The sequence below is a fragment of the Macaca fascicularis genome, chromosome 2, assembly GCF_037993035.2.
Source record: "Macaca fascicularis isolate 582-1 chromosome 2, T2T-MFA8v1.1".
NCBI lineage: Eukaryota > Metazoa > Chordata > Mammalia > Primates > Cercopithecidae > Macaca > Macaca fascicularis.
This window is the reverse complement of record NC_088376.1, coordinates 171,354,321-171,376,405: the sequence shown is the minus strand read 5'-3', so window position 1 is coordinate 171,376,405 and position 22,085 is coordinate 171,354,321. Positions and strand designations below refer to the sequence as shown.

Below are 22,085 nucleotides of genomic sequence, written 5' to 3'. Positions count from 1 at the left end.
ATAAAGGGATCAGTTTAGCAAGAGGATATAACAATTGTAAATATATATACACCTAACACCAGAGCACCTAGATATATGAAGCAAATATTATTAGAGCTAAATAGGTAGACCTAGTAGAATAATAGTTGCAGACTTCTTCAGCATTGGACAGATGGATTATCTAGAAAGAAAATCAACAAAGAAACGTCAGACTTAATCTGCACTATAGACCCAACAGGCATAACAGACATTTACAAAACATTTCATCCTATCCCTTTGTTAAGACAGAGGAACAGAATGTGCATTTGGACCATTTAATAGCAGTTTTGGCTCATTAAGGTACGAATTCAAAAAGAGGAACATATTAACTAAACTGTGTCGAGCCCATCAAAATGGTTAGCTGATCTGTCAATAAATCATTCCTACTGACTCCGACGTTTACAATAGTAAAATAATATATATAATTTTTTAAATGTTTTAAAAACATAAAAAGAAAGTAAGTTGGGTTTCTTGAAATTCTGCCTTTCCTAGAATTTAAATCACTTTCTCAGCATTATTGAGATAGACACAGTGTTTTCATATCCTCTGTTTCAATGATGGCATGAATAAAGTGGATATACCACAATGAAGCTTTCTTCTATAAGAGACACTTAAGCATTATCTCCAGTTTGTCTCTATTATGAATATTCTTTGGCAGACATCTTTGTTTTCCTGAATGTTAGAGTTTATTTCCTCAGAATAGCTTTCCTGAAATAAATTACTAGAGCAAATTGGATGACTATTTTAAAGCCCCTATTTTCAGCATATTTCTAAATAGCTTTGCAAAAGGTTATTTATTAATTTATCTTACGCCAGCAAAATATATGAAAACTATAGTATTACCCCAGTCTTAACAAGCTGCAGCATTACTTTTCTTCGTGTTTATTTTATTCCTAGCAAGCTTGGCAAATTTTGCTACTATTCATTTGCAGTTTTAGTGTGTGTATTTGGTTCTTAATTTTTTGTTTGTTTGTTTTCTCATCAATTGGCTTATTTTTCCCAGCTCCCATCTCATCTGCTTTCCTCACCTTTATTCCTTTGTACAGGCTCACATGATTCATTCAGCTACTGGGTGGATGAAAAGTCCCCAGTAGGGCCTGACCAAACCCAAGCTATCAAACGCCTCGCCAGGATCTCCTTGGTGAAGAAGCTAATGAAGAAGTGGTCTGTGACTCAGAACCTGACATTTCGGGAACAGCTGGAAGCTGGGATCCGCTACTTTGACCTGCGTGTGTCTTCCAAACCAGGGGATGCCGACCAGGAGATCTACTTCATCCATGGGCTTTTTGGTATCAAGGTCTGGGATGGGCTGATGGAAATTGACTCGTTTCTTACACAGCACCCCCAAGAGATTATCTTCCTGGATTTCAACCACTTCTATGCCATGGATGAGACCCATCACAAATGCCTGGTTCTCCGGATCCAGGAGGCCTTTGGAAACAAGCTATGCCCAGCCTGCAGTGTGGAAAGTTTGACGCTGCGAACTCTGTGGGAGAAGAACTGCCAGGTAGGAGGGAAGGAGAGAGAAGCTTCCAAGGACAAGAACTTACCTCTTCCTGCTTTTCCCGAATTGCCATCTGTAAAATCACTCAATCCAGGGCTCTTAGGCTGGAGAGTGGATTGTTCGGAACATTAAACATACACAAACTAGTTCCTGGGCTCTAGGATAGGTTCAAGGGCTAGGGCTAACCCCTGCCAAATACCTAAGGCTTGTCCAGCAAACTGTTTGCCATCTAATTGACTTTTAGTGGCCTGACCAGAACCAACCAAGGCAAAGTTGTAAAATTGGGCCAGTAGGTCATTCCCGTTCTCTATTTCCTGAGGTCCATTTTTACCCTTCTAATTTCCCTCAGGGATAGTCTGTTCCATCTTGCCTTCAACTCAGTGTCAGATAATCCCGGCCAAGGTATTGACTGATTAGGAAAAGTATTAGCTGACTGAAACATAGTGATTCATCTCAGGAGTGTTAATATTATAAAAGTATTTGGGTCTTAGAGGGAGAGAGAGTTAAGGAAGGAAGAGCCTGTTGAAGGGGCTCCAGCCCAGGAGAGCATTCCATAGTCTGCTTAAGTTGAGAAGAGCCTCCCAGCCTAGGACCATGAGGGACATGCTCAGGAAGAGGAATGTGGGCCTCAGATGTATTCCATTCTAATCCCAAAGGATGACAGTAGGAGAAAAGAGCTTCAGGAAAATGTTTAATTTACACTCTCTTAAAAAAAAAAAAAAAGATGTATCTCTCATTCAAAGTTACTCACTTGCTCAGCAGATGCATTAACCAAAACATCTTTAAGAGGCAGATATTTTTTAACTCAAGGAGGAGCTTTTGATTAAAAATAGTTTAAAGGTTATTCACTTGAAAATATTTATTAAACACCAGGTATGTGCCAAGTAACCTCTAAGGACTAGGTATAAATTAGTAAATAAAACAGACAAAGATACCTTGCCCTAATGGAGCTATCATTCTGGTGGAGGAAGACAGATCATAGATAATAGAGATAGTAAACATACATATATGTGTGTGTATATGTCTGTGTGTCACATATATACATATATGTATATTCTCAGACACACATATATACATATATGTATATTTATTCTCTCTCTCCATACATGTGTGTGTATACACACACACACACACACACACGTTAAGTGTTAGAAAGTGATAAGAGCTATGGAAAACGAAAAGGTCAAGCATGGTAAGAAGGAACCAGGATTCTGTGGGTTGGAGGATTGGTTGAAATGTTTAAAAGGTTGATCAGGAGAACCTTCATTGAAAAAAATGACATTTGAAGGGGTTAATCACATGCATATTTGGGGGCAGAAGAAGCAGCCAGTGCAGAGGCCCAAAAGCAGGAGTGTCCCTGCCATCTTTGAGGAAAGGGAGCATGCGGTGTGGCTGGACAGCAGGTGATGACAGAGCAGTGAGAGGAGGTCAAAGAGGTGACTGGTGGTCATGTGAGCCTAGAAGGCCCTGTGAAGACCCTTGCCTTCACTTACTCTAAGCGAGGAGAGTTCTGGCACAGGATGTTGTGGCCTGATTTAGGTCTTAATCAGATCTCTCAGGTTGCAGTGCTAGGAAGAGGCCAAGGCAAGGGGATCCGGCAGAAGTAACGAACCCAGTGAGACTGTTAGTGGCAAGTGGTCAGATTTTGCATCTGTCAGAAGATAGAGGCGATGGGGTTTCCTAATGGACGCAATTTGAGGTACGAAAGAATGTGAGGATTCAAGGATGATTCCCAGGCTTGGCCTGAATAACTGGAACTACCAAGTTGTTTTTGCACACCCTGAGAAGTTCTAAATGTCTTTGACACCATAGAGGCTTCACGAGTTAACTCTTAGTATCTGCTAAAATCTATCTAAACCAGTTTCTCCACTAAGACTTTTGTAAGTGATATTTTGCTAAATATTTATCACATATCTATCCCATAAGAGTAAGTTTATATCTGTTCATGTCTAACTTGGAGAGACGTTTTTCCCAGTGGAATTTCTCTCTTACAATATGAGATAATAGTAACAACAACTAACGTTTATTGGACCTTTACAATGAGCTAGGTACATGGATTAACTCATTTGATCTTCTCAGTGACACCATGAGATGGGTACTTTGTTATTGTCTCCATTTTACAGATGAGGAAACTGAGGTATGGACACACTAAGTAACTCGCCCAAGAAAAAAATGGGCAAATTTAAAAATCCTGGTTAGTGAGAACCAGGATCCAGTCACATTCTTTCTGGCTTTCCAGAGTTCCTACAGCTTCTCATGCTCCCCGAGGGGTATTTAGGCACATTGGTGTTTCTCAGAACTGGTGTTGTATATTAGGCTAATGAAATACATGGCTTTTATTAATGAGCTGCTATTATCAGAAGATCTCAGAGAATTAGCAGAATGGGAGAAAGGGATGGAGAGCTTTGGAATTTGGGGATTCTGTAAGGTGAAATGTGAGTACAGATATAATTTTATACACGGCCAGGATTGAGAAGGGTTGACATATTGCATAGTAAACTGCTTACAAATCTGCAGGAGTAACGGGTATCTTCAGGAATAAAGAATAGTGCAGGCAGTGAATTTCTAACAGTAGAGTGATGATCTATCATAGTTTTTTAGGCAGTTTTTTAACCGTATTATCCAACTACAAATACTTCTAAAGTTATGAAAGAAAGACACTGTGATGATATCTCAGAAAAAAGGGAGAGCATCATCAGTTTAAATCTTAAGATCCCCCTGTACTCCTTTCTTTCCCTTGTTATTCCTGCCACATCTCTTCTTAAAAGCGAAACAGGCCGGGCGTAGTGGCTCATGCCTATAATCCCAACACTTTAGGAGGCCGAGGCGGATCATCCGAGGTCAGGAGTTCAAAAGCAGCCTGGCCAACATGGTGAAACCCCATCTCTACTAAAAATACAAAAATTAGCTGGGCATGGTGGCATGCACCTGTAATCCCAGCTACTCAGGAAGCTGAGACAAGATAATGGCTTGAACCCAGGAGGCAGATGTTTCAGGGAGCTGAGATCATGCCATTGCACTCCAGCCTGGCCGACCAGAGTGAAACTCCGTCTCAAAAAAAAAAAAAAAAGCTAAACAAAGAGATTTCAAACAGAGGCACCAGTCATCCCTGCTACTGCCAGGGCAGAGTTAAACTTTAAATATTCTTCATGTAATGAGCTGCCTCACATGTAACCCCCTGCATATTTTATTACTACAATTTAGTAGAAAGAAGTATGCTACCATTCAGTCAAATTTCATTTACTTAACATGCAATTACATCATAGGTATATATTTATTTGTACATTAGTGGCTATGGGTTTTGAGGGTACAATGAGTTGGAAGATTTAATCTACATCTTGGAAGTATTTAGGATCTTAATGAAATGGTAAGAGTACATAACACTAGAGAATACAAAACAACTGACAGACAATTGCACGATAAAAGTGCCTCAAATGTTCTGTACTATATGAAGAAGGGGATTTTGTAATAAATCAGTTGAAAAGTAGAACGTAGCATTAAGTCTGTATCCCAGAGGTTCCAAGTAAAAGAATGACCAAAATAAGAGGAGGTCCGTCAAGGAATCATTCTTGAAGGAAATGAGATTTTTAATCTGAGTCTCAAGAGAAAAACTGAACATGAACCACTGAGCTAGAGGGGAGAGTATTTCAGAGAAAAACACAGCAGGCAGAGTTGGGGGCGGGGGGCAGGTGTGAAACACAGGCCCTGAGTGAGAGTCACCTGTAGAGTGAGAGTTGGTTTGCAAGGCCAGCCTCCCCCTGTAAACAGAAATTCTCCCTGTAACCTTTAGAGTCAGATTGCTCAAGAAGGCTCTTGGAGAAAGGCATAAAGACCCTTTTGGATAATTTGTGCTTTATGCACTTTTTCCAAGGCAGAGTAAAGAATGGCACAGTCCTCTCGTTCCCTGACATGCAGCCCAGGGGCAGGCAGCAGGCACAGGGCATGTCTAGCAGGTCCTGTCACAGGACCGCACCACCTCCCACCTCTCCCACGTCCACTGCACAGGACGGCTTTCCTCACAGCCCCCAGCCTTACCACCTGGTCAATTACACCGCTACAAGGAAATCCTCCCCTTCCCCCAGGCAATCTGCTTATCATGAGCCTGTGATTAACCTCATTAACACACTGCGTTTACCACAGACGTCATTAGCAGTCAGACATGACTCAAAACCATTAAAAACAACAAGAACAGCCATTACCCAGTTCAGTGCAACCAGCCTGGTGCACCCCAGCTCTGGGCCTCGGGGAGCAGTTAGTCAGGCACCTTAGTCACGAGCTAAATGCACACCGGAAATGAGGCTGACATCCAGACCTCTTGTTCTCGGGTGCCTGGAGGATTACCCTCTGTGGCCAGCTATCCGGGGATGGCAGTCCAGGCCTCGTGAGCATGTGCAGGGCATTCCTCCAGGAAAAGATCACTAGTGCCTGGGACAGGGAAAAATATATTCCTTTAGAAACCTTCACAGCAGAGCTCTGAATTGGGACGATCAAAATAGCAGTTTCCTATCCCACAGCTGCCTCCCAGAAACTAATTAATGCTGTGGATGTAGCTTGCTAATTATTTTCAACATCACCACCATCCTGAGCGGTCTCTGTGGAGACCAGTTGCCTCTGCAAAGTCTCCCCTGACTCAAGTGGCACGCTCCCCACTCTCCTGGGAAGGGCAGTTCCAGGCAGAGCCAGCACACACGATCGAAAGTCTGTTTACCCACAAATTAGTTCAGTGTTTGCCTTTCAACTCCAAAAGCTGTCAATTTTGTAGTTACAGGAGACATAACTTCTAGACAGCACTTGTTGCTCGGTCTGAGAGTTCTCAGCCTGAGGTCCAAAGCTTCCCCGGGGGATATGAGGGTAGAATTTAAGAAGTCTTTAAATTTGGATGGGAAACAAAGTACATATTCATTTTTACTAAAATTGAACTGAAAGTTAGTATACCCATTGATTATGAGGGCAGGCGGTGACCCACAGCAATCTTCGCCCTGCCTGATATTTATCTCCCTAGATGCGTCCGTCTCACATTTCGGTTATCGCAGGTATCCGAGATACCACTTGTGCTCATCACTAACTCAGTTACTGGACTTATTAGACTTATACAACAAAATATGTCTATTGAATGCATTTATCATGCAGCACATACATTAATTTATTACAAACTTACTTAATATATTGTTTGCTATATTTCCATATCATAGATTTTCTTTGTAATCCTGTATATTTTATGCATTCATTTAAAATGTGATTCTGAGAAGGGAGCCCATGATTTTAGTATACTTCCAAAGGCATTTATGCTAAAAAAAAGTTAAGAATTTTTGAGTCAGACATATGGCAAGTGCTCTGTAAATCTTTGCTGATTTCCTAAAAATATATATTAATATAAACAGTTCTTGACTTTCCACATATGATTATATTTTCTTGCCTTTTTCCTAGCAATCCATGTAAAATGAAGGAGTTAACATTCAGCATTTTTATGGATTGCTCTCCTTTTTGTGTTTTGAATATTTCAGGTTCTTACTTTCTACCATTGTCCCTTCTACAAGCAGTATCCCTTCCTGTGGCCAGGAAAGAAGATTCCAGCGCCCTGGGCAAACACCACAAGTGTGCGCAAACTAATCCTCTTCTTGGAGACCACTCTGAGTGAGCGGGCCCCACGAGGCTCCTTCCACGTCTCCCAAGCGATCCTCACCCCCAGAGTGAAGACCATCGCCCGGGGCTTGGTTGGGGGCCTCAAGAACACGCTGGTTCATAGGTAAGAATTTGCTTCCACCCTACAAGGAAAGCTTTTTAAAAAGCATTTATCTTGATCCTATTCTGAGTAAATAGCAACAAAGTCATGTAGTCTGAGGATTTAGAAAAACAACAAAACAAGCAAAATCTTTATATTTGAGAAAACCATGCAGTTGAGGTGGATTGTATTAACAAAGGATCTCTAAACACTTTGTTCATAAGTACACATCATACCATAAATACTGTACTCTCTAAATTTTGCTATAAGGCAAAGCACAGTGAGCCAACACCACGTCTGTTCATTACTGGCACCTGGCCACATGTGGTCCTGCCTATGCCTAGCAGCTGGTCCAGGCACTCATTTAAGAAGCATTAAATGTAGACCGCTGTCCTAGGTGCTAAGGATTCAGAGCTGGCCCTTCAAGAATTTGTTCTCCTTTCCTTGGTGACCATAAGTCACTGAAGAAGCAGCTTAGGATGCCACCCACCATGCCCATGCTGTAGCTTCAAATACTTCCTCAGGGCAGAATGGAGCCTGGCTGTACAATTAGGTAGGAGAAGCTTCAGGAATTTTGTATCAGATGGTGTTCCTTATCCTGGACACCAATGAATGATACATGTGCTCCAGAAAAAGGATGGTTTCTTTGTATGCATGTTTGTGTGTGTGTGTGCACATATATGTGAGTATGTGTATGTGTGTGTCTATGTACCTGTACATGTATATGTGTATATGTATAAATATAAAAGGAATGTTATAAATACATTTGGATAACAGGGAATCCCTTGCAATCCAAGCTGAGAAAGCTAATAGGTTTGGGTAGCAAAAGATATTTACAAGAATCAGTCTGGTCCCTGAGTTTCAGGTTGATGAACAGAGTTCAGATAATGGAAGATTCATCCAAAAACATGTTTCTATTTATTTGGTCCAGAGTTTAGGTAACATGAGTTCAGGTAACAGCAGTTCACCTAGCAGGAGTTTAGAGAGCAGGACTGGATTTTTCTTTCTTTGTGAGAGCTCCCGATTATGTCAACCATGGACAAAACCAGAAAGTCTTTTCTGTGTGGCTCTACTAAGTCTTGACTGAATTCGTTATGCTGAACTTGAAAAAGTGAATTTTATAAACCAGTACTCTATCTCTTTGAAAGATCCCGAATTAGAAGCTTTATTGTTTTAATAATATATGTTCGTGTATCCACACTGTTTTCCTCGTGCCTCTGGTATATTTGTAGATCAACATTATTTATATATTCAGTCAACAAACATTGAGTACCTAGGAAGAGCTAGGTACAAAGATTCAAGGTGAATAGTATACTGTCTGCTGTCAAGAAACTCACAGTCTAGCAGCAGAAACTGGCATGAAAATTTCTATAAAGCAATGTGAAATACCACTGTAAAGAAGTCTGTGCAGACAGCAATACTAATAAGGGAGAGGGAGTATTTAGAAAACTAAAGATAAGTTATATCTGTACACTATATTCTGATTATCAAATGCCTTTTTGCAGATGATTTCATTTGATTCTTTTTTTTTTTAATTTATTTATTATTATTACACTTTAAGTTGTAGGGTACATGTGCATAATGTGCAGGTTTGTTACATATGTATACTTGTGCCATGTTGGTGTGCTGCACCCATCACCTCGTCATTTACATCAGGTATAAATCCCAATGCAATCCCTCCCCCCTCCCCCCTCCCCTCATTTGATTCTTAAGTCAGCCTCTAGGATGGCACATTGTCTACAGCATATTATCATCCCCTCTTTAGATGGGATTCAGGGAGCTTAAGTGACCCCAATCCATACAGCTAGTAAAAGTCAAGAATGCCTCTCAGACTCTGGCCTTCTGACCGTCAGACCACTGCCCTTTTCAGCATTGGACACTGACTTGGATACCGCATATTTTCCTGCTTATTCTTTTCTGCTCCACAGGTCTGAAGTTGTCTTATTAGTACCTGAATCTGAATCTGGTAATATCTCACAGGTTACAACTGGTAACCCACAATGTCACAAAGCTTTTCATACCGGTACATTCCTAAAACTCTAATCTGGCTGCAAGTGACACATTGGCTCTTTCCTTTATGATGAGAGATAATGATGCTGGCATGCGCCCAAAGCCAAGGGATCCTACTATGCCAGAGCCCTTGCACTGCTGGTAGCAGCAAGCCGATGTCCCCAGGCTTGGAAAGATACTTTCTTTGGCATCTCACCCCCTGCCGGCCGTAAGAATATTACAAGTATGCATCATGCATTCCTAGCCCTGCATATCAACTGAAGGGGGAAAATACAGCTCTGGTTGAGTTTGTTCCAAAAGGCCGGTGCAGAGTGTGGCTGTCATTTCCTCTGGGCTGTTGAACAAACATAGGACCTTCCCCTGTGTACCAATACCCAGAGGGTCTGTCCTAACAACTGGTCTCTGGCACTGGTGGTCAGCTGAAACCAAGAAGAAAAAGACAGGGTATGTTTTCTTACAAATGTAGAGGTGGTTTCTCGGCAGGGATGTAACCCCCTAACTCTTCAATAAACTTTGGAGCTAAGATCTTGTTCATTTTGGTTCAACACCATAGAAGGAAGCCAAAGAAATACAGCCACCTGACTTAATTTCCATGGTGGTTTCTTCCAGACTTATAGAAACCTGAAATTCAGGTTCATGGCATTCCCACTGAAATCAAATGAAAATGCTTTGCCTCAGCCTGAGGACAGAGCATCCATGAACTCCAGAAGGGAACATGGACTGAAATCAGAAGGCCTGAGAGTGCAGCCTGACATGCTCCCTGTTCCAGGGTGCGTTGTTTTGTGCCCCGTCCCATCCCCGCCATCCCCAAGTTCACATATTGAAGTCCCAACTCCCGGTTACCTCAGAATGTGGCTACCTTTGCAGATGCGGTCTTTAAAGAGGTAATTAAGTCAAAGCGAGGATGTTAGGGTGAGCCCTAATCCATTCTAGCTGGTATCCTTAAAAGAAAAGGAAATTTAGACACACAAAGAGACACCACAGATGTGTGTTCACAGAGGAAAGGCCATGTGAGAATGCAATTAAGAAGGCGGCCGTCTGCAAGCCAAGGACAGAGGCATCAGGAGAAACAAAAATCTGACGACACTTTGATCTTGGATGTCCAACTTGTAAAACAAGAGAAAATACATTTATGTCATTTAAGCCAACCAGTGTGTGATATTTTGTTATGGTAGCCCTAGCAAACCAATGCAGTCCCTGAGCAACAGGGTGGCCTTGGACAAGTTTTCTGAGGTCTCTGAGCTGTGGTTTTCTCACCAGTTAAACAGGATTAATAATACCTCATCAGATTGTAGCCTTAACATGAAAATGCCAGCCACAGTGGCTGGCACAAAACAGACGTGCTATCCCTATTTGTAAAGATACCCGGGAACACCATGGACCACCCTGGTTCCCAGCTGGGCCCCAAGGTCAAAGGGAAGTTTTTAACCTCCTGCTCTGCCATCCATGGGAACTGTTGCCTCACAGGCCTGTCAGCACTGTCAGGTTCAACCTTTTGCACAGATCCCTTGTCCTGATAAATACCAAGAGTTGAGAAAATAAAGTAGCTCCTCTTCACAGTGGGTTCTGCATTTCCCCTTCTTTGTACTTAATCCTGATTATTTGATCCTTGCCTTGGAGAAGGTTGACACATGCTACCCGAAGCTGACACAGAGCTCTTTGTCACCGGAAACCACAGGTACATACCTTTCACCACATTTCTCTGCTCAGGCTCCAGGGATCCTCCAATGTGAGGAGGCTCTGGCTGCAGTGGCTGGAGTTGGCCAAGCCTTCAAGGCTCATCTCCCGGTGAGGACCAGCAGAGGGCGCCTGCACCTCATACTTCAACACTGACTCGGGTTTTTAAAATGAAGTCTTGAATCTATCAGGCCTGATCAGTACTACTGTGTCATTGGTGTGGGTCATTGGTCTATCTTTAAGGAAGTCTGTATTTGCAGCTTCTCATTTCCAAACCACAACATGTTGTCACCTAAGCAGTAGGATGTGACCTCTTTAAGGTGTAGTTTCTTACCCCCAGCCACCAAATATTTCTACCTCACTCTTCCAGTTATGATTCCTTCCCCCCCTCTTTTTTTTTTTTTTTTTTTACCACACTTACCATATCACAGGAACTCTTCTAAACACTTTACATGTATTATTTTGTTTAATTCCCCAAAAATCTGTATGAAGCATTATTATCTCCATTTTAGAGGGAGAGGCAGAGGGACCACCAACTTCAGTAAGCTAAAGTCATACTGAGATGATTAAGTCTTCAGGAGTCCCCGTTCAAAATGGAAGTACCCCTGGGAGGGTGGTCTATTAAGTAATAATCAGCTATTAATATAAAAATATAGGCCAGGCGCAGTGGCTTCCGCCTGTAATCCCAGCACTTTGGGAGGCCAAAGCGGGCAGATCACGAGGTCAGGAGATCAAGACCATCCTGGCTAACACGGTGTACCCTAACTCTACTAAAAATATAAAAAATTAGCTGGGCGTGGTGGCGGGCACCTGTGGTCCCAGCTACTTGGGAGGCTGAGGCAGGAGAATGGCGGGAACCCGGGAGGCAGAGCTTGCAGTGAGCCGAGATGCCACCGCCCTCCAGCCTGGGCGACTGAGCGAGACTCTGTCTCAAAAAAAAAAAAAAAAAGATAGATAGATAGATGGATTTATGATATGTGTTTTAGCCCGTGGCTGATTGTAGAGTCCACTGAGAGAGGGAGGAGACCCAGGACTGATTATAGTTGTTACGGTAGGAGAAAAAGAAAGTGGAGAAGGACAAAATGCTACCAAGGTCTGAACTGGGCTGTCTGGAAAACTGGGGAGTCAAGATATGTGCTGATGAAAGAAGGGCAGGCAGCATCGAGGGAGAGAAGGAAGAGAGGATGACAGTCAAAGAGAGGGGTACCCAAAGAAGAGAAAGTGGCCAATTAAGATAATTAACTTTACTTATTCTCATTTTTGACCTAGACCAGATCTTCCTAAAAAATCTCTAATTCCTTAACCAAAACTTGAGCCCTAGTTTTTTTTTGTCTTCCTTAAAGCATTCTCAGCCTACTGAGTATGTATTGAGCTGTTTTTACTATGATGTAAACTGTGAGTACACTTTATTGCTTTCTTCTCTACGCTGCCTGTGGTAGTTTATACTTTCTACTAATGCAGAAATGATCACACTGAATTTTCATTATTCATTTATGTCACTAAACAATTGGCTGTTACCTAGGAAGCCTTTGATTAATAAAATGAGACTGAAAGACCATCAGTGAGACAACTGATTAAATATTGGTCTATTAAGAAGCCATACTTAGTGATTGAATAACTGTATATCCATATGAAAAAAGTAAGCTTTGACCTCCTACTTTATACCATATACAAAAATCAATTTGAGATGGTTCTTAGAGCTAAACCTAAGCTAAAAACCATAAAGCTTTTAGAAGAAAACATAGATATGTTTGTAAATTGAGAGTGAACTTAAGTGGTTCTTAGATCACAGAAGCCATAAAAGAAAAAAATGGACAAACTAGAATCCATAAAATTAAGGAATTTGGCTCATCAAAATATGTCACTGAGAAAACTGACAGACAAGCTATAGACTAGGAGAAAATATTCACAAAATACATCTGACAAAAGACCAGTATCTAGGCTATATAAATAACTTCTACAACTCAACAATTTTTTAAAAGAAAATGAAAAAATGAGTAAGAGAATTGAACAGATAACAGTTTTACTCATAATATCCAAAAAACTGGCAATAGCCCAAGTGTCCGTCCAGCCAGTGTAGGAAAATGGATAAACTAACTGCAATATATACATACAATGGAATTCTCTACGTTGATTTTAAAAGACAGCGAACCACTGATACATGCAGCAACATGGATGAATTTCAGAACAATTATGCCAAGTGAAAACTCACATGAAATAATATATTTTTCATGGCTTATATGAAGTTTTAAAACAGGCGAATCTAATCTACAGTGGAAAAAAAATCAGTGTAATTGTTGCCTCAGGGAGGATGGGGCAGGTGTTGATGAGGAAGGCGCTTGCAGGAACTTTCTGGAGTACCAGTTATGTTCTATACCTTGATATGAGTTTGAATTATGTGTATGTATTTGTCAAAACTTGGCAAGTGTACCATTAAGATCTGTGAATTTTATTGAGTGTAAACTTTATGTTAAAAGAAGAACAAATTAAAAACAGATATTGAACTCCAGTTAATCATATGCATGCTGAAGTACTTAGGAAATGTGTATAGATGCTTGCAGTTGGAACATGTCAAAAATACAAGATGGACTGATGGAAGGATAATGACAGATTGATGGATAGATACGTAGTAAGCAAGTATAGTTAATGGTGGGATCTAGGTGGTGGATATATTTGCTGCAAAATTCTTCCAGCGTTGCCATATGTCTGAATATTTTCATGATGAAAAAAATTAAAGAACCCATTAAAACTAAGGCTCTTGGTCTTAGTTTTTCTTTTTCTTTTCTTTTTCTGGTTTTTTGTTTTGTTTTGTTTTGTTTTTTTGAGACAGAGTCTCACTCTGTCACCCAACTGGAGTGCAGATCTTGGCTAACCGCAGCCTCGACCTCCCAGGCTCGGGTGACTCCCCCTCCTCAGAAACAAGATTTCACCACGTTTCCCAGGCTGATCTCAAACTCCTGGATTCAAGTGATCCACCTGCTTCAGCCTCCCAAAGTGCCAGGATTACAGGTGTGAGCCACCGCACTTGGCCTGATCTTAGTTTTTCAAGTTCCTGTTGACGTGGTATTTCTTTGATGCTTGAAGCAAATAATCTCCTCTTCCGGCAGGGAAACCCTGGAAAGTGTAATTTTGTAATGGAATAGAGAGCACTTCATCCCTGAAGGAGATATAAAGCTTAAATGGAAATACCTCTGAAAGCTTGTGCTCTTATTAACATACTTTTGTTATATTAAGGGAAATGTTTTATGTCCCTGTCTGGAGAAGTCCTTCTAAGCTGTACTGTATCCACTCTCTTCCTCCAACACTTTCCTCTGTATAGGAATCTTCCTGCCATCCTGGACTGGGTGAAAACTCAGAAACCTGGAGCCATGGGTGTCAACATCATCACGTCTGACTTCGTGGACCTGGTGGACTTTGCTGCGACTGTCATCAAGTTGAATGACCTCCTACAGGAGGACACAGCTCTAGCTAAATGCTGATTTAATTTTTAATTTAACCTTAATGTTGAATTTGTTGATCCAGGGTAGAGTTCTGAAGGATGTTCTGTTCGGATGGCCCCTGGGCAGTGATGGTGAAGTAAGAGGAAGAAGGCTTCTTTTTCTCCCTTCCTCACAGGGCCATTTAGATAAAATTACAGGGCTATTAATTGCATTTTTCCCAAATGAGACTTTTTAAAAAACTTAAGTCCAAGGGAAGAAAGCATGCTTCATGTGACCAAGGTCAGGACCTCCCCAGTGGCTTATGGTGGTGAATGGAATTTGGAAATAGGATCTCTAGGACCCATTGGGGTATTGAGTGTCCCCCTAATTGGCCCTGCTCCCTATTGTCTTCTGGGGTGCTGTGTTTGAGCCAGTGAGAAAGTGGAACCAGAAACACATTCCTGGTGAAAAAGACTGGCTCATTGCAGGTGTGGACCACTATCGGGGTGGAGCTAACATCAGCCTGGGGCTCTGAGGGGGAAAAGAGCCAAGCACCAGTTCTCTCTAGGATTGTTGGATGTCACCACTTCTCTGAGAGTAGGACTCATTTATCACTAAGATGTTTCAAACACAAGCTGTTCTTGCATAGCGTATGCTGGTAACTGGTCACCTTCATTCTTCAGATAAACAGTGCATACTACCCTTAGTATCAGAAATATGCTTCCCAGTTTTAAAACTTGGATTCCTTTCTATTTCTTTTGGCCCCTTCTTAAAAGTGAAAAGAACAATGGTGGAAGATCTTTTCAGCATGGGGCCCAACAAGAGATAGACATACATGTTTGTTGCATGCCTGATATCTTTTATTTAATTCTACAGCTTTTCCAGAATGCCTGCCAGGTAGAGCACCTGCATCATTTTGGCAAAGTCCTCTTTGCAGTGGGGTTTTCAAGCCTGATCTTGGAATTGCATTTTATTATTGTCTGCCTAGGACTCAGGTCTGCGCTGTGGGACACAACGCGAAGTGGAGGGCACCTTATCTGTGGCACCATGGAAGCAGGTGCAGGATGCATGGGAAAGTGCAATGGCATTAAAGGAGGAAGCTCCAAGTGGGTTTGGAGCCATTCTGTAACTCCTTGAAAACAAGACTACCTCGGGGATATTTGGGATGACTCGTGTGTCACCAAGTGATGATAAATACCTAGTGCTGGAACATTTCCAGTCCTTCTCTTGATGGTTCTACTTTCTGCAGGTTGTTTTGAGCCTACCAATCACTACTGCATGAGGGCTTTGAAACTCAAGAGGGGTTTTTTTTTTTTAATTGATAAGAGGTGCTTATCTATAAAGGGGCCCTCTTGTGTTTTGATTGACTTATTTATTTATTTATTTATTTATTAATACATTAAATATCTGCCGTGCTTCTTACATCAAGAGCACTCACACAGGAGCTTACTGCACTTTTCTTATCCAGGATAGATGCTGCTATGGTCTTTCTCTCCTGAACAGGACCATGCATCTCAGGGCTGTGAGTGACCCCTGACTCTGTTGTTCATGTCCTGGCTCCCCCAGTCCTCTTGGGGACAGTATACATGTGTGGATGTGGCCTAGATCTGAGAAGTCACTACCAAGCCATGCCCATGAATGAAGATAAAATGGGTCGTGAAGAACTATTCGTTCATAAGTAGACCCTCCAGAAGAGTGGTGAAAAGAAAGGACCTAGAAAGAAAACTAGGCATGGAAGTGTGTGCACTTTTCTGCTCCTCAGCACCATCTGAGAATCCCTAAGGAAGTGGCAGCTTCTGGATTCTTAAGAAGGAAATATAAACATGGAGTCCCGAATGGATGTATGCATTTATAAAGATTGTCAGACTCTTCTTCTAGCAGTTTCCTGTTTCTGTCTTTTGATGCCCATAGATGGATTTTGCATGTTGCTTGCAGAGAGGGGTGTCCTAGGTGAGCTACTAAAAGCACATGCACACCCCCGACTCTTGGTCTTCCACCCTATACTTTCTGTAAAATAATTTAAGCCCTCGCTTTTAGCTTGCACACCTTGAGGAGGTCATAATAGAAATGCCTCTGGGAAAATCTGGTTGAACTTTCCTTTTTTTGCATTTGAACCCCTCCTCAAAGGATTTTCTGAAATAATGTCAAATTCTGTAGGGCCTTCTGTGCATAAGAGTAAGAAAGTGTGTTCCCTTGCTTTCTAAACTTTCCTTCAATTCTGATGCTAAACCCTCATGACAAGCTCTGAAATCCCTGGTCTACCCTCAGGGTTTTTATTTTTTTTTGTTGTTTCATTTTGCTTTTGTTTTTAATTTTTGGTCAATTGCTAGGGGCTAGATCATTTCCCCACTTTTTACCCTTTGTTACTTGGCAAAGAGATAAGGAGGCAAGAGGAGAATTACTGTTCTCTGTTTTATTTGAGCCTCGGCTTTGTCCAGGTGTTTGGTGCTATGAGGTCAGGTGTGTTGACAAGTATCTACACAGGATGCCAGTAACATCCAAGGGCTGCTGACTGTTCCTTGAAATGTTTACATGATTTTGTCCTTTAGTTCTTAAATATATGGTTGCACTTCACTTCGGTTTTAACATTTAAGTGCACCTCAGTGTTTGCATGATAAATGTCATCAAGCACGACACAAAAGCCCAGAAAACTGTACCAAGGTTGCATGCACGGAGTCCTGCTTTGCATGGTGCATGCAGGTGCTTGCTCCTTCATGCTGCTTGGAGCTGCCAGCCTTGCTTGCAATTTGAAAAATCTGCACAAGAGTTCTGGGAGATAGGAGGATTATTTACAGTTTTCCCTTGATAAACACCTTGCATCGGCAGAATCTCTGACTCGAGAAGAAGTTGCTCAACATATTGTAAAAGATGTGTGCCTTCTGCTCCTTGACCATAAGACCAGATAGGAGAACTCAGGCATGTGGGACAGAGGGAAAATAGATTTTAGGTTCATAACTCATTCTGCAACTGCAAACAATAAAATAGTGACCCAACCGCATCACTTATTCTCACAAGTTCTAGAGACCTTTCAGATCAAAACAAGTCTCTCATACTTGCTCAGAACTAACTTGAAGATCAGCTAAGAAGCTACTTGATTGAGCCAAAAAGGACTTTAGTTTCACAGAATTTGAGGTCATATTTATTCTGAAATGTAACTAAGCTATTCATGAGCTCCCTGGACCATTTCCCACACAGCCACATTTCCATGGCTTTGTGGCAAAGGGGACTATCAAAGGTTTTAGTTCGGTTAGAGTAGTGTTTACAGGCTTGAACTTTGAACCTTTTAGAGATACCACCATGATTTCATGGATACAGAAGGATTGGAGAGAGAGGTCGAGATGGACTTAATGGAAGGGAATAAGTTATTGAAGATTAAATTTTAAATTAGTGGCAGACCTCCAAGAGGGTCATGCCAAAAAAAAGTTTTTATATTTGCTGTATTAAACTCAATAGTAATTACGTTTAGTCATTTTCCTTAGCAGTGAATCTAAACTCTGAATTACTGAGAGCAGTTAAGCCACAGTCCCAGGATTTTATTATAAACTCAAAGAAAAGCACAAAATCTGAGCCCAGGTAATGATCCATCTTAGGAATCCTAGTTCTTTTTACATGATCTCATATTCATCCAAAGAAATTATGTCTCTTCTCAATAAGACAATGTAGTAGAGTATTCTGGAATTAAATGCAGTTTTATGGTGTGTCAGGATTTTCTATCTCTGGTTTTCAGAAAGTGCTTCCCAATGAGACATTCTACCTCCCAGCTAGGAGGCTTAGCACAAAGCTAAAGGTAGAGCAACAGAAGAAATTCAGATGGAAATGAAACTACTTCCTGGGAAGTAAAAGAGCTACAGGAAACCAGTCCGTCCTGCAGATTTAGTTCATACCACAGTTGAAGTTTGTGTGATGTTTCTTATTAGCTAATTTCAAGTTTTACTGTTAGATTCTAAGAAACAGAGTGGGCTAATGATTGGAGCACAGCCATGAGACCCCGCTCTGTTAGCTGAGCATGTGATCGTGTGCTAAATCTTTCTTGGTTCCTTCATCTTTCAAGATGCTGTCTGCTACTTTAGTGCTGACTGACTTGCAAATCTTGGTTGACTAGCTCCCCAAAACATAAGGTCCCTAATGATTGGGGGCTGTGCAGATGTGCTATTCTTGCTTCTGTAGCTTGGGTGGAGCAGCTGCTTGGGCTTATTTCCCAACAGGGTGACGTAGGATGATAGAACTTACCTAGGAATGGCACCTTTGATGATCCATATAATGAAATGCGTAGAGCTTAACGAAATCTGCCCACATGTATGTGGGCTCTGGAGAGGTGGGCTTTCCCAATACATGCTAAGTAGACTTGTTATGCCAAGAGGAAATGAATAGAAATGATAACATCAAATATCCTAACTGACAGGAAGTTTGTTTTGCATAGCATAGAACATGGTTGCCTTCTAAGTTCCACTAATGTTCCAGGATATCTTGGCCCTCTGCCTCAGGCTGCTGCCTGGTATTTGACACCATAGCTTTGTCACTTAAAACCATTGCCTTGGGACACACAGAGTGAACTGTTTGAGTGATAAGTCATTTAGCTAGAAACTTTACCCTTAATTTCAAATGATACCAAACAGCTCATTACTACCTACCCCAAGGGATACTCTCCATAGCTTCTGTATTCCCCAGTTTCCTTTTAGAAACAGGGACACCAATAGCACTAGAACCCTGAACAGGCCCTAACCCAGAAGAATACACTACAAAATGCAATTGATTTTCTCAAAATATCACAGTCTTAAACACTATACAAATAATTCAAGAAAACTCTCTCTACCCTACAGTGAATATAGTGTTCTATTATGTTCTCCAACAAAACTTTTTTAGGACTTTTCAAACTCATATCTAAGCCAAATAGTTTAGATAAATATTTACCCTTATATTTGGGGGGAATTCAGACTCACACTTTGCCAAGGCAAGCCCGTCAGTAGTCTAGAGGCATATTTTGTGTCATTCCTTCCCGTCTCCTTCATAGAATACTACTTTTTCCTTTTGTATCCAGGCCATTCTCCATCATTGCTGATTATTGCTAACCACAGGATGCTGGCAAAGCTTACAGTGATAGGCACATGTGTTCGGTGATGTCCAATACACTCTTATCACAGTGGTTATTGCTTCTTACTCTTTTCAAATGCATTATTCTACTCCTCAGCCTACATCCAATCATTAGAACTATACCTGATTAGAGCCCAGAACTTGGGACCAATACTTAATTCAAATAGCAGGGGCTTGATCACAAACATTAAGCCCAACAAGAAGCACAGCACTTTGAAAAGTCAAATAGGCCTTTGGTAGCTCTGTACATTTGCAATTTTACATTTGTTATTAGTTTATAGCACTAATAACAGTTCAATCGTGAATCTATAGTCTCAATATGGTAAGTCTTAGAACATATTCTAGAAATAGTGGTACCTTGCTGCTATTATAGTTAGTAATTTATACCCCAATATAATAATAAGTGTTAAATACAGATTGTGTATGCATTCATTGTGTGTATATGCCAACTGTACTACTTAACCTCACTGATCAGCAATTAGAAAAATACAGAAATTGTCATAGTGAAAATAAGTCTTGGTCAATTCAGATGATACGTGACCCTGATAAATGCTCTAATAGATATGATATTTTGTCCTGTATTGTTTGTTTTACAGTATGGTGCATGTTGTTTGCGAAGTAAAATGATAATAATAATAAAGTATACCAATTTTAAGGTTATAATTAAAATTTTGCGTATATGCTTCTTGATATTCTGAAATGTATTCTGTGGCTTAGTTATCTTATTCATATACATTTCACTTGGCTTTTTACCCCTAGGAAATGATTGTTCAAGTATATATTTTGTCTTCTTTCTTGTAATTTTGATTAAACTGCTTACTTCAACTTACAACATTGTAAAGCCAGAATACCTCATTTTAACAGTGAAAAAAACATGATGACCTGATGTGTTCTCTTGTATTTGATTTGAACTACCTAAATAGGCTTAACCCTAATAATAAATATACAGTTTTGACAGGCACTTTTCCTTTGGTTGGATGATATTTTGTTATTGGTCCACTTCTAATTTTGTTTTAAAGAGTTATAAACTCGGTGTCAATAAAACATCTTGTTATATAATATTGGACAAAAACCCTCTCGAGCATGTCTGACACATATTTGCATTAAGTAAACGTGCTTGCAGTCCCCAAGATTGAGCAGTGCGTGAAATGTGTACACAACCTTGACCCCATGCTTTTCCAAGCTTCATCCTTAGCAATTCAGTTATTTCCATTAAGCTTAGACCAGCTCTTATTGACATCCATATGCACATCCACACTGTACGCATGACCACCATCTCTACCCACATTAATTTGAGTGATTGCTAAAATGCCCAGAAATAAAACAATGCAGAGATAATATATTTGTGTATACAAAGAGTAAATAAGGGTGGACCTGCAGCTTCTGCTGCAATAAAGATGTCAATATCTTCCTCGTTTCTAATTATTTTTAATAGAATATCCAAGACCACTTAATTTAAGTGAATTCTGTGTTTCCCCTATCCTCTACAAAAATAATTGGTTGAGGTAAGACTTTTTTGTATGAATTTAACAGAGATCAAATTAATTCTAAGTAACTATTAATTTCATATAGTCAAAGGTTTAAACAGGTAAGCAAGAATAATTATAAGTGTTGAAGTTACCATAGCAATTTAACAACATAGTCATATTCGGAATGTTTAACTTATATTTATAGTTATTGTTAAGTAAATCTACCATACTGTCCTCTGGTTGGTTTTACCACTTACAGTCAATCCTGTGCAGTTTTTAATAATAAATTGCATGATGTAGATAGGGCTGGGTCCAAACATAAGCAAAGTGTGTATAACCTGCATGGTGCAATTGCAAAGATACTACTGGCCTGCCTCAATTTCTGAACATATACTTGGATTTAAACATTGCCTCTGTAACAATGGAGCTCTCACATTATGTATGAATTATTTTATATCATCTATTCACAGATTAATTTATCATATTACAACAAGGTTATGAACATTCTATTTAGCACAGAAGTTAAGTATAGGCATTTCAGAAGTGCACAGACCTGGGTTTCTATCTCAACTCCATACCCTGGCTGAGTAACCTTAGGCAAATTAACGTCTCTACCTACATAGAAGATAGGGCTAAAAATACCTACCACGAAGGGTAATTGAGAAGACAAAATAAGGAAATGCATAGAAAGCATTTTAGCATAGAGCATGGCACATAGTAAATACTCAAGAGTAGCTATTAGTCTTAGTAATAAGGGACTTTGCACCCTCCTCCTTCAAGTGGCACCCAACGACCCCTTCAACATGATAAACTTTGTGTTGATTGGTAGATGATTTAGCAGGAACTAATTAATGAGAGGTAAGTCAATATAAATTTGGACAGTGAAAGAAAATGTGAAAGCCCTTTGTGTGGCAAATTCTTGAGGCTCTGTAGTGGAAGGTCAAGGCAGCTGGATGGTGCTGAGTGATTAGACTTGGTCATTCATCTCTCTGTCTCTCTCTCTCTCTCTCTCTCTCTCTCTCTCTCTCTCTCTCTCTCTGGGTGTATATGTGTTTGTGTGTGTGTAGGTGAGAGAGGGATGGTTGTAAGGGACAAAAAGTAGAACAGTAGGTGTGAGGAAGGCACTAGAGACGAAGTCCTGGGCTTTGGCTATTGGTGGTTTCCACCTCTGAAAG

At 40.7% G+C, this 22,085-nt stretch overlaps 1 protein-coding gene and 1 long non-coding RNA gene across 3 annotated transcripts in view; one reads left to right on the top strand and one right to left on the bottom strand.

The window, feature by feature from the left end:
- Window positions 1-20,402, top strand: part of PLCXD2 (phosphatidylinositol specific phospholipase C X domain containing 2) — a 52,588-nt gene extending 32,186 nt beyond the window's left edge. Inside the window, exons 2-4 of one of the 2 annotated variants that reach the window (XM_045385417.2) lie at window positions 1,065-1,525; window positions 7,063-7,268; window positions 14,251-20,402. In XM_045385417.2, coding sequence (XP_045241352.1) covers window positions 1,065-1,525; window positions 7,063-7,268; window positions 14,251-14,410 — 827 coding nt within the window. In that variant the 3' untranslated portion in view covers window positions 14,411-20,402. Of the gene's footprint in view, window positions 1-1,064; window positions 1,526-7,026; window positions 7,269-14,250 lie in introns of both variants that reach the window. The other variant, XM_005548191.4, reaches the window with a different exon arrangement.
- Window positions 50-22,085, bottom strand: part of LOC135969412 (uncharacterized) — an 89,971-nt gene continuing 67,935 nt past the window's right edge. The window contains exon 3 of the long non-coding RNA XR_012431715.1: window positions 50-160. This is a non-coding gene — a long non-coding RNA (uncharacterized lncRNA). The remainder of the gene's footprint in view (window positions 161-22,085) is intronic.